Here is a 13,141-nt window from a genome sequence, read left to right on the forward strand (position 1 = left end):
AACGTTAAGTATCTTTGAAAATAGCACACTGGATGGTCTGTGTTCTTACTGCGTTATATTCAACATGAATTCTTAGAATGCTGTTTGCGTTCTGATCACAATGGATGGGAAAGTATTGATACAGAGGCCAGAATCTGAGCGTTTATGAACTTGGAAACTTTGAGGACAGAGTTTGGAGTTGAGGAATCCTAGTTGCAAAGTTAGTGACCCTGTTAGGCAGGACCAGGGACCTCTATTTGCTAAGAAAAGGTTGAAAGGGGACTGAAAAATTGCCCTTGGGGAATTATGCAGGCAAGAAAGCCCAAGGCCTTAACACATGTTCTAATACAGGACTAGAATGAGAGATCTACTCTGTATTTACTTCCTAGTTCCCTCGGCATGGCAACCTCAGATGAGTCTAAAGACAGAATCTCGATTCTACACAGCTCAAATTCCACTTCTCAAGTTCCAGATCAGTGCTACTCAAAGTGTGGTCCCCGGCCACTGCTGCCCACCAGCAGTTACTGGTCTGTGACAGAATATGGGCTGAAATTGAGAGTAAATGTTGAGAAACTTAAAAAAAATTTTAACAGAGTAATTTTGTGTCTGACACATTGATTTCCCTTCTGAATTTTTATAACATTCATCTTCTATACCACATGATCTAACAATTGTGTACATTCTTGCATTTCTTGGAATTGCTTGGAATCATTTCTTATATCTTTAGCTCGCTTACAAGCAGATTGTAAGTTCTTGAAGGCAAAGATTGAGTGTAAACGTCTTCAGCTCTGCTCATACTTGGTTAAGTTTGGGAAGGCCAGCTAAGGAGGGTTGATACATTCTTAAGTGCTTGCAGAAAAATATTTGAATGCCATCAGCCATTTGAAATACATTTTATACCAGATATTAATGGTTTTCTTCTAAGAAAAAAGTGTCCATATTGGTCCAGAAAGCATGCTATAGACTCTATATTATTCTTTTCTTAAAATTATGGGCTATTGATTTATTATAAGATGCACACTGTAGTAGGACTAACAATGTTAATTAGCAGAACTAACATATATGTGCTCAAAAATACTTGAATTGAATGAAATTCTGGTCAGGCTGCTGATTTTAATAGTCATTATAATACTAGTATAATTACTGGGTAGATTTCTCATTTATACCACAGAAAGGGAGGATTCCGTACTATATTTTCTTAAGTTGTCTAACTTCTTACTGCTGTACACCTGATGAAGGTAAAAAGTTTTCTCTGGAGAAATTTATCACCACAAACTTTTACTTTGCTAATTTGTTCACACTCATAATGCCAAAGCCATAAATGCTATTCACATTTCCCAATTTTTTAGGTGGAGTGGATTCCTCCTTTGTGCCATTGCAATGTTTCTTGTGATATTCCCAATGTTTACTTTTCCAAAAAAGCTTCCTCCTCGACACAAGAAAAAGAGAAAGAAAAAATACTCTGCTGATGTTGCTGGTGACGATGACGTTATGAAGGAGAAAACAAACAATTGTGAAGAAGTGGACAAAAAAGTTTCTTCTATAGGATTTGGAAAGGATGCCAGAGGTAAGGTATATCTTTTGAATAAGTACGTGCATGGCACTTCAGATCAGTGCTACTCAAAGTCTGGTCCCCGGCCAGTGCTGCCCACCAGCAGTTACTGGTCTGTGACAGAATATGGGCTGAAATTGAAAGTAAATGCTGAGAAGCTTAAAAAAAAATTTTGACAGAGTAATTATGTGTCTGTTGAATCTAATAACAATAATAAATTGGGCTTAAATTTTGTATGTTTTAAAATTTTCATTTTCTAGTTATTCATCTTTAATGTATCTTTCAAAAGTATCAGTAACAATAGACTAGAAATAATAATTAAAAAATAGTCCTTTGTAACAGATAGCTTGAGAAGCACTGATTTAGAATCTAAAGGTGAAGACTTCATACTGTAATTAGAGATGTCTGATTTTTAAAATAATTATTGCATTATACAATGGATGGTTTGTCTCAGGGAACCGTGGGTTTGATAGTGTGTCCTGATCCTTACATAAGTATAAAACTTACCTCTAGGAAAGGATCTTGTTCAACAGTGGCTCTGTCAAAGCTTGAAAGTGGCCATGGAGAAGGGCAACCAGGGGATGGGTCTCCAAACCCAGCATAAAAACGTCCAGAGGGTTTCAGTGATGTGTACTGGTCTGTTTTTTCATTCTTATCTCTCTTAAAAATAATGACTTTATTAGAGCCAGATTAGGCAATCTCAAATCTAAACAACTTAATCTTAACCAAGCCATTTTTGTTCCATATTCAATACCTCTGTTGAATGGCAATAAATCCCTTTATTCCAAGAAACCTATAACTACATTCCCATTAGTTCCTGCCTATTTCGTGAATTCTCTGAATTGATTTTTCTAACTTATGAAGCATAATATTTATCAAGTGCTTACATCAGTTAAGGTTGTTTTAGGGTAAATTTACCTAGGCACATTATCATCTCACTTTGACTATGTACACAGTAAAGACGAAGAGGAACCTTTCAGGCTTAGAAGGAAGTTACTAATATATTATGGAACTGTCCCTGCAGCCTAAGAATGGTTAGATTGGACTATTTTTAAAGACTGTATTTGTTCAAAGCAGTGAAGTGACATTTCATTGGAAATGCTTCTTCCCAGTTAAGTTTTAGATTTGCCTTTCCCACTCCCTCCTCATTATTTTGGGACAATGTGTGCTTTTGGAACTGCCAAAATTACCTCTTCTGCTCTCAGAACATAAAAGATTCTCTGGATGGTATAAAAGATTCTCTGGATGGTAGCTCTTACCCTGTGGACCAGTCCATCATTTTTCGTGGATGCATGATGGACCATAATACTACCAAGGGAGTGACTTGTTTTTTTTTAAACAACCCAGTTGAGAGCAAAATTGATGTTAAAAAATTCACAACATACGAATAGACTAAGAGTTTTACTTTACAGAGAATATGAAGTAGACTCAAGGGGGGAAATAAAGGCTAAGCTAAAATGGTATATTTTATAGCTTAGAGGTAGATGGCTCGAATGTGGAATATATGCTCTGTTGGATAGTAGAGAAAAGGGAGAGCGAAGACTGATATGAAATACCAACAGCGGACACAACCGTTGATGGGAATGAAGTCCTTGGAGGAGCCAGTGTAGACAATGATTTCAGTGCCCCATCTGTACTGTGGGACCTTCCCGTTGTCAAGGTGGAGGATCTCCTGAAGGCCTGTGGGTCTTCTTTTGCCTGAAGGTCTTCTCTGTAGTCTGGGAAAGTGCTTGACTCCTGCACACTTCAAGTGCCAAAGAATTAACACCCTGGCTTCCCACCCCTAAAGCCATCTTAACCAATGGCTGATCAGCATCCCAGCTCCATCCCCTCATGGGTGAGACAGTCCTGAGGTATGTTTCTACATCCTTTGTAAGCCACCCTTTCTTCCTGTGCATCGCGTCCACACTCCCATCCAGTGTTTCCTGAATCTCCCAAATAAACAGTTTGGCCTTGAATCCTTAACTCAACTCCTGCTTTTGGGGGAAAGCTCACTTAGGCAGGCAGCTTCAAAAGTGGTAAAAGCCATCATGGGATTTGAAAATTATTTTTCAGAATTGAACCTATGTACTGTTTTGTTGGATGTCTTCTTGTACTGCTAAGGTTTGTTCTTCATCTTTTCTATGTTCAATTTGATGGTTCAGGATATTTTCTTTTCGAGGAAAGAATAAGAGGAGTCTTTTGACAGTGATGGGTAGTTGGTTTATAAAATCCATTTTCATTCTGGTTTTCTTGTCAGTATTTCTGATAAATTCTCAGCTTTTTCACTCTATGCCTTAACTATGATGACGGATCTTACTTCGGCAGTGAACCTTCCTGATTAGGACGCAGAGCTGGTTTATTTTATTACTTCTTCTTGCACTGGATTCTCTAATTGTATCTAGACCTGGAACTTCCAGAGACACTTTCTTTTGTTAGAAAGGAATCCTGTTCAGATGGGAATATAAAGTGAAAATGTTTTGCTAAAAATTATTCAAGTGATATTGATGACATTGGAATAATGTTCAAATACAATATTTAAAATTAATTCATATATATCTTGCGCATTTTGGTTTCTAATACCTTTACCTATAGGAAATGGCAGTCTAATATTTAATCTGATTTTCAAAAAGATCAGTTAAATCTCTGGGAATCATTCCATCACTGACATAATTTGTATTCCAAAGCTGAGATTCATTATTTAGGTCTTGAATGAAAGAGTGGTTGCTAAGATTTCATTTTGAGTTAAATCTGAGTTTGATTCGCAGATCTTCTTTTTCCCTGTCCTGTTTTTTGGAGTAAGGCTCCTTTTAGTCTTTATTTTATATTTGAAATCTGTACATCAATATTAGCTTCTTCAAAGAGAAGGTGGAAAGGTGGCCAAGTTAGTATTTTTTTAGTTCCTAAAAACAAAAATGATTTAGGCCATACAGAATGGTGCTCCTTGAGAAGTTTTATTGCAGAGAATTCAAGAAGGAAATACACTACACTTTCTACCCTCTGCCTCCACATTTTAATGATAGACATTGGGAAAATCTGACTCAGTGTTTCTAGATTCTTATTATAAATTATGCAGGAATAAGGCTTTTAAAACACCACAAAGGAGGCAGTAGAATTTTTAGTGTGTCTGCATCACCATCCCATAAAGAGAATAGCATTGATTGCTTCAGCATCTTACCCATAAAAATAAACAGCTAAAATATTTAAGTGGATCAATTTTCCTGAGGTTTGAGGTCCAGCATTTTAAAAGTCTTCTGACTTTACCTGGACATTTTCCTAAATAGAAAGCTTTTGGTAGCAGTTAATCGTAAGAAGATGTTTATTTTTGTGTCCACTTTTAACCTTCATTTCTTGGCGTTATGAATTAACATAAAGTACAACAGACTTTCTCTGCTAGACTTCTGTCTGTGTTCAAGTAGAATATACTTATCATTCTAAGTAAAATAGCTACTCTGAGGTGATGCACTGATTTAAAGAGGCTATTGGAAGTTATAGAGTATTGATCACTAGAGGGTGATGTCATCATTTAATTCAATGACTATTCACTCTGTAGAAGCTGCTCTACTCCAAGCTGTGGCAGATCGGAAGATGAGTGAGCCATGGTTTGCCCTCAGAGAGCTTATAGTCCATTGAGGGAGACAGGACAAGTACAGATGGAAATATGCTAATGGCCAAAAAGGAAGATGGTGTGAGAGTCAGAGGCAGGCGAGGGAACATCTAGTTGAGGGATCAGGAAAGGTTTCACGGAGGAGGTGGGCTTTGTGATGGACCTTGGAAGACTGGGAGAATGTCAGTAGGTGGAGGTGGGATGGTGTGGGTATTCCAGTCAGAGAGAGCAAAGGCAAGAAGGTCAGACTGGGGTGATGTATTTGAAAATGCTGAGCGAGTGTATTGTGGTTGGTGTGTTGGATGTGCATGGTGGAAGCCTGGGACGTAAGGTTGGGAGGGTAGGGTGGGACCATATTGTGCATAGAGAGTTCTAACCTTAACTGAGTTTGGCCCAAATGGGCAGTGGGGAGGTTTGAGCAGTCTTTGGCAAGCACTCTGTTAGGTAGATTGGGGGGGGAGGGAGTGGAATGGAAGGAGGGCGCCCAGCTAGAAAGCTACCGACAGAGCCCGAGAGAGGTGATGATGGTTTTGCTTAGTACAGATGGAAAGGACAGTAGCGTGCTAAATTGGTTTTTTTTTGGCCACGCCAGGATGGGATCTTACCCTGACCAGGATCTAACCCATGCCCCCTGCAGTGGAAATGCAGAGCCCTAACCACTGGACCGCCAGGGAATTTCCTCCTTGTCCCCTTTCAGTTGCTTTCAACTCTCCAGCCAGAAGGATCCTGTTGAAATGCCACTCCTCTGCTTAAAGCTTCTGTGGTCTCCCAGTCTAACCCCTGGTTACCTGCCTGCCCCCATATCCTTCTTGCAATCCCATTTGTTCATTCTACTTCAACCACATTGGGCTCATCACTGGTCCTCAAATCTGCCAGCACACTCTCACCTCAGGGCCTTTGCACTTGCCATTCCCGTGTGGTGAACGCTCTCTCCCACATCCTCTCGCTTCCTTCAGGGTATTTCTCAAATGGTCCCTTTTCAATGAGGCCTTGCTTGGCCACCATATTTAAAAATTTCTACCTTCCTCTCCAAAGCTTATCTCTCTCTCTCCTTTATTTTTCTCCTTAGCACTCATCACTATGTAGTATGCTATGTATTTTACTTATGTTATTTATAGTCTCAGTAATGAGAAAGTAAGCTCCATGAAGGCAAGGAATTTTTGTCCGTCATGTTCCCTGATAAATTCCCACCATCTAGTAGATACTCAGTAAATATTTGAAGAATGAATTATTGAATGGTGAGGCGGGAAGGAAGAGGTTGTGTTTATAGAATGTGGCAACTGCTATGGGAATGATGGGGAGGGAGGTGCCAAAGTCGGTTTCAGGGTTTCAACCTCAGATGATGGAGAGAGGAATAGAGGCGCAGGGGGAATAAATTCTGAATTTGAGTTGCCTAAGAACAAAGAACCATTGCATGTGGTTCTTTGCTAGGTGTTTTAAAAACCAGTATCGCATGGAATATGTTAGAGGCAATACTTGACTCAGCAAAGAGAGATCACCAAAAGCCACGTGCCTGGGACATGCCATCTTAGCCTCTTGTGTTTTGCCTTTGCTCTTTTGCTGAATTGCACTTTAGCTTTAGGTTTGCAGCCTCTATGGAAAGCTGTTGCTTGAATTCCCCATATTTGCCATAAGAGCATTGCTCAGTGTCCTTTATATAAAACCCTATATCTTGAGAACAGAGTGCTCACACTTAGCCTACCTAGGAAGCACCACGGGGGCTTCTGAAAACCCAGAGTGCTGGACCCCAGCCCAGAGTGTCTGATTCAGGAAGCCTGAGGTGTGGCCTGAGAGTATGCATTTTAACAAGTTCCCAGGTGAGACTGATGCTGGTGGTCCAAGGACAACACTGTGAGAATCACTGCTCTAGAACATAGTTAAGAAAAGCATTGTTTTCCACAAGGAAATTAGAATGTTTCTGCTCGTGATTATACAACTTTCTGCTTTGGTGGCCAGGAAACTGAGGGTCAAATTTGAAGCCCAGGAAGAATCTCATAGAAATATTTAATTCTATTTCTCTGGCTTTGATGTTCTGCTCTATTTACATCTTCTCTATTTCTTTCTTTTCAAGGAAATATGATGAATTTCTTTTTCTTTTTTTAATTGAAGTATTGATATAGTTGATTTACAATATTACATTAGTTTTGTGTGTGCAATACAGTGATTCAATATCTTTATAGATTATACTCCATTTAAAGTTATTACAAAATAATAGCTATATTTCCCTGTGCTGCATAATATATCCTTGTTGCTTATTTATTATATACACAGTAGTTTGTATCTCTTAATCCCATATACCTATTTTGCCCCTGCCCCCTTTCCTATTCCCACCGGTAACCAGTGGTTTGTTCTCTGTATCTGCGAGTCTGTTTCTGTTTTGCTATATGCATTTTTTTGTTTTACTCTTTAGATTCCACATATAAGTGATTACAGAGTATTTGTTTTTCTCCGTCTGACTTATTTTACTAAGAATAATACCGTCGAGGTCCATCCATGTTGTTGCAAATGGCAGAATCTCATTCTTTTTCATGGCTGAGTAATGTTCCATTGAAAACTATGCCACATCTTCTTTATCCATTCATCTCATCTTCTCTATATCTATTTCTTTGTCTCATTTCTCTTTTACATTTATTTTGTTGTACCTTCAGCTTAAGAGGCAAAATGTAGATGGTAACAGGCATGGCAAAGAATTGCTAAAAAAGAAAACACTTTTCAAATACTCAGTGCAGATTAACTGTGGGACTACTACTCATCAGAGTAGTATCTACTTAGAAATATATATAAATACTTATTAGATTTAAACAAGCAGGATTGTACTGTGGCCAGTAAGCACTAATAATGTATTCTGGGCCCCAGTGGCCGCCGTTTCTGTCCACTGTCGGCAGGTAAGTGGTTCAGGAGCTCTGTGTGCTCACCCAGAGGTGACTGTGGTGTGCCAGGGTCATCCAGTTCCTTCTGCTCTTTTATTGGCAAACAGGGAATGCCATTTGTCAGTATGCTGTGGGGTGGGGGAAGAAACTGGAATACTTTAATGGGGACTTGTGATGGGGGAACCCAGGGACATCATTAGTTCCAAAGAAAATGGGCAGGAAATGGGGGCACTTGGGGTCCTGTGTTGTCCATGTTACATATGAAGAGCAACTTTGGTTTTGCTTTTACAGGAAGACATGACTAAAAATAGTTTGATGCTCCTTTGTAATAGGCATGGTAAAGTTGTATCTGCTACATGTCCATGAAATATACAGGAGGGTGCAAGATTTACAGGCCATAAAGGAGGTTATTGAGGTTTTCACTGCATGGTGATGGTATGTTTCCACCAGCTTTTTGATGCATCTGAAGGCTTAAAAGTATATAAATAATAAGAACTAAAAGATTGGAGGTAAAGGAAACTTCGTGGAGAGACGTTAAATAAAGTGATTCCAGGATTTTAATTTATGGAGGTGACTGAGTGATGGTATGGAGAGGTCAATGCCATTGAAAGAAGAATTTATTACTTACATTTCCAAGAGAAGGGGCACACCATGCCATATGGGGCCACAGGGGAAGCACCAGGTTCTGGTCAGGAAACAAAAGACAGGAGTGAGGGGAAAGCCAAGGCCAGAGCCCTTATTGGGGTTTCCATGGGAAAGACAAGGCAGAACAGAGTAAACAGCTTACCACTGGCTAGTCTGAGTGATTCCAGCCGACTCTGGGCTGTAGGGCTGGTTTCTAGTTGTCTGGGTGGTTTAGGGCAGGGGAAATACTGGCTTGGCGTGTGAGAGTTAGATAACAAGGTGGCTGATCATATAAACTCAGGATTGGTTGGTTTCCGTATAAAAGATGTGCTCCCAGCTGAGCCCTTGCTATATCTAAGCACTGGTAGTCCAGTCTCCCCACCGCCAGCAAGCGTTTTAAGATGTCAAAACATTATAAAATACAGGGAAAAAGTGATTAATATAAAGCTGATGGGAAAAAAGAATCTTCTGTATTACAGCCAGAGGTACACTCTTACCTGGCCCGATTCCACTATAATTATTATATGGAGCTCCCACTGCCTTTCTTTCCACCGCTTTCCCTCTCCCCATCCTCTGGAGGGCCTTTCCCAAGCCCTTGAGGCTGAGGCTTAGGTTCAGCCCTGTATTTTGGCATCATGTTATTTTATAAAGATCTCCACATTCTACATAACAATGACCCCCCACTCTGGTGCTTCCATTTTTGCCCAATGGGAATTCTGTGCCTGGTTTGACTTAGTTCACTTAAGCCACCTTTCTTTGCTTGTTCTGTTGATATTTCCCTCAAATTTTACTTTGATGTAAGAAATTGGCATTACCTAAGACTTTCAGGAAAGGACTAGACTGGTTCCCAAGTATCATTCTAATTATTGAGATAGATGGCTGGCAATGTCTATCTTAAGAAAATTTCTCTTTCTTTGCTTCTTTTCCTCTTTCACAAATATATTTATTAAGCAACTACTACAGGATGAAGAATTCAGGATACATATATGAAAAGTTACAGTCCTTGCCTCAAAGGGAGCTAGAAAGGAAAATAGGCATAATAAAATGTAAGTCTTAAAATGGAGGTATATATCTTCTGAGGAAGTTGAAGAAAAAGGAGGAAGGAATTCCTAAGTTAGCGGCCTGAGTCAGGGAAGACTTCTCTAGGAGGATGACATATTGCTGCATCCTTTTAAATTTGAAGTTTTTTTGGGGGGGGGGTGGAATATAAAAGCAATGCATGTTCATGGTTGAAAATTTAGAAAGTATTTAAAAATATAAAAAATAAAGGTGAATTCCAACCTCATCCCTGAACATAAATGATTAAATTTTTTTATAATAAAAAAGTATATTTTGAAACTGGACAGAGGTGGTGATTGCATACCATTGTGAATGTACTAAATATCACTGAATTGTTGACTTTAAAATAGTTAAATTTATGTTATGTGAACTTCACCTCAAAAAATTATTTTTAAAAAGGTATTTATTTTAATTTAAACATAAGGAAAATAAACTGAATGGGCACTAAGCTTCAGATAAATCCTTTTTTTTTTCCCCACAAGAAGAGATATTATTTCCAAAAATATCTGTGTCAGGAAAATTATAAAAAGTATTAATAGGGGTCAGTATGTTTGGTTGGTACTTAATGTTTATAATTTATACCTGGGTATAAATGTAAGTTTCCAGGTAATAAAATCTAGTCAACAACTTTACAGTAATAATAATTCATCTGTTTTGTATAATAATAAACCAAACACTACCCCTCATCCCACTCTCAGTTTAAATTAAAAACATGCTTTACTCCAATAAAAATTTAAAAAAATAAATAAAAGTAACCACTGCCTCCCCAAATCCATAGAACCATACATGAACAGAAAAGTTAATTTTATTAATTGCTAATTTATTTTTTAAAAATGGATGACTGGGACTTCCCTGGTGGCGCAGTGGTTAAGAATCTGCCTGCCAATGCAGGGGACATGGGTTCAATCCCTGGTCTGGGAAGACCCCACATGCCACAGAGCAACTCAGCCCGTGTACCACAACTACTGAGCCTGCGTGATGCAACTGAAGCCCGCGCCCATAGAGCCTGTGCTCTACAACAAGAGAAGCCACCACAGTGAGAAGCCCGCGCACCACACGGAAGAGTAGCCTCTGCTCGCCACAACTAGAGAAAGCCTGCATGCAGCAACGAAGACCCAACATGGCCAAAAGTAAATTTAAAAATTTAAGATAAATAAAAAAAATTTAAAAATGGATGACAAAAGAACAAGATTGAAAGCTTATGTCTACTTTAAAAGGGCTCTGTAGAAGAACTTAAAGTGGATGTGGAAATAAGATATCATCAGGTAAAAACAAATACAAACAACATATCGTGGGGAAGGAATTTTCTTGCAACCAGAAAAATATCAGAAAATAAATGGAAAGTTAAAAAATATGCTAGAGCAGAAGCAAGAAGAACTACAATCCTGCAGCCTGTGGAACAAAAACCACATTCACAGAAAGATAGACAAGATGAAAAGGCAGAGGGCTATGTACCAGATGAAGGAACAAGATAAAACCCCAGAAAAACAACTAAATGAAGTGGAGATAGGCAACCTTCCAGAAAAAGAATTCAGAATAATGATAGTGAAGATGATCCAGGACTCAGAAAAAGAATGGAGGCAAAGATCGAGAAGATGCAAGAAATGTTTAACAAAGACCTAGAAGAATTAAAGAACAAACAAACAGAGATGAACAATACAATAACTGAAATGAAAACTACACTGGAAGGAATCAGTAGCAGAATAACTTAGGAAGAAGAATGGATAAGTGACCTGGAAGACAGAATGGTGGAATTCACTGTGGCAGAACAGAATAAAGAAGAAAGAATGAAAAGAAATGAAGACAGCCTAAGAGACCTCTGGGACAACATTAAATGCAGCAACATTCGCATTATAGGGGTGCCAGAAGGAGAAGAGAGGGAGAAAGGACCCAAGAAAATATTTGAAGAGATTATAGTTAAAAACTTCCCTAACATGGGAAAGGAAATAGCCATGCAAGTCCAGGAAGTGCAGAGAGTCCCATACAGGATAAACCCAAGGAGAAACATGCCGAGACACATAGTAATCAAATTGGCAAAAATTAAAGACAAAGAAAAATTATTAAAAGCAGCAAGGGAAAAACAACAAATAACAACCAAGGGAACTCCCATAAGGTTAACAGCTGATTTCTCAGCAGAAACTCTACAAGCCTGAGGGGAGTGGCATGATATACTTAAAGTGATGAAAGGGAAGAACCTACAACCAAGATTACTCTACCCAGCAAGGATCTCATTCAAATTTGATGGAGAAATCAAAAGCTTTACAGACAAGCAAAAGCTAAGAGAATTCAGCACCACCAAACCATCTCTACAACAAATGCTAAAGGAACTTCTCTAAGTGGGAAACACAAGAGAAGAAAAGGACCTACAAAACCAAACCCAAAACAATTAAGAAAATGGTCATAGGAACATACATATCAATAATTACCCTAAACGTGAATGGATTAAATGCTCCAACCAAAAGACACAGGCTTGCTGAATGGATACAAAAACAAGACCCATATATATGCTGTCTACAAGAGACCCACTTCAGACCTAGGGACACATTCAGACTGAAAGTGAGGGGATGGAAAAAGATATTCCATGCAAATGGAAATCAAAAGAAAGCTGGAGTAGCAATACTCATATCAGATAAGATAGACTTTAAAATAAAGAATGTTGTAAGAGACAAAGAAGGACACTACATAATGATCAGGGGATCAATCCAAGAGGAAGATATAACAATTTTAAATATATATGCATCCAACATAGGAGCACCTCAATACATAAGGCAACTGCTAACAGCTATAAAATAAGAAATCGACAGTAACACAATAATAGTGGGGGACTTTAACACCTCACTTACACCAATGGACAGATCATCCAAAATGAAAATAAATAAGGAAACAGAAGCTTTAAACGACACAATAGACCAGATAGATTTAATTGATATTTATAGGACATTCCATCCAAAAACAACAGATTACACTTTCTTCTCAAGTGCACATGGAACACTCTCCAGGATAGATCACATCTTGGGTCACAAATCAAGTGTCAGTAAATTTAAGAAAATTGAAATCATATCAAACATCTTTTCTGAGCAAAATGCTATGAGATTAGAAATGAATTACAGGGAAAAAACCGTAAAAAACACAAACACTTGGAGGCTAAACAATACGTTATTAAATAACCAAGAGATCACTGAAGAAATCAAAGAGGAAATCAAAAAATGCCTAGAGACAAATGACAATGAAACACGACTATCCAAAACCTATGGGTTGCAGCAAAAGCAGTTCTAAGACGGAAGTTTATAGCTATACAAGCCTACCTCAAGAAACAAGAAAAATTGCAAATAAACAATTAACCTTACACCTAAAGGAACTAGAGAAAGAAGAATAAACAAAACCCAAAGTTAGCAGAAGGAAAGAAATCATAAAGATCAGAGCAGAAATAAATGAAAAAGGAACAAAGAAAACAATAGCAAAGATCAATAA

At 38.4% G+C, this 13,141-nt stretch overlaps 1 protein-coding gene across 1 annotated transcript in view; it reads left to right on the forward strand.

Moving 5' to 3' along the window:
• SLCO5A1 (solute carrier organic anion transporter family member 5A1) overlaps positions 1-13,141 on the forward strand; it is a 124,543-nt gene that overhangs the window by 48,138 nt on the left and 63,264 nt on the right. Inside the window, 1 exon segment of the mRNA XM_089899050.1 lies at positions 1,329-1,546. Coding sequence (XP_089755176.1) covers positions 1,329-1,546 — 218 coding nt within the window.

Source organism: Delphinapterus leucas, chromosome 17, assembly GCF_059928025.1.
Source record: "Delphinapterus leucas isolate spDelLeu-1000000601 "Yukka" chromosome 17, BTC_Dleu_Yukka2, whole genome shotgun sequence".
NCBI classification, from domain to species: domain Eukaryota; kingdom Metazoa; phylum Chordata; class Mammalia; order Artiodactyla; family Monodontidae; genus Delphinapterus; species Delphinapterus leucas.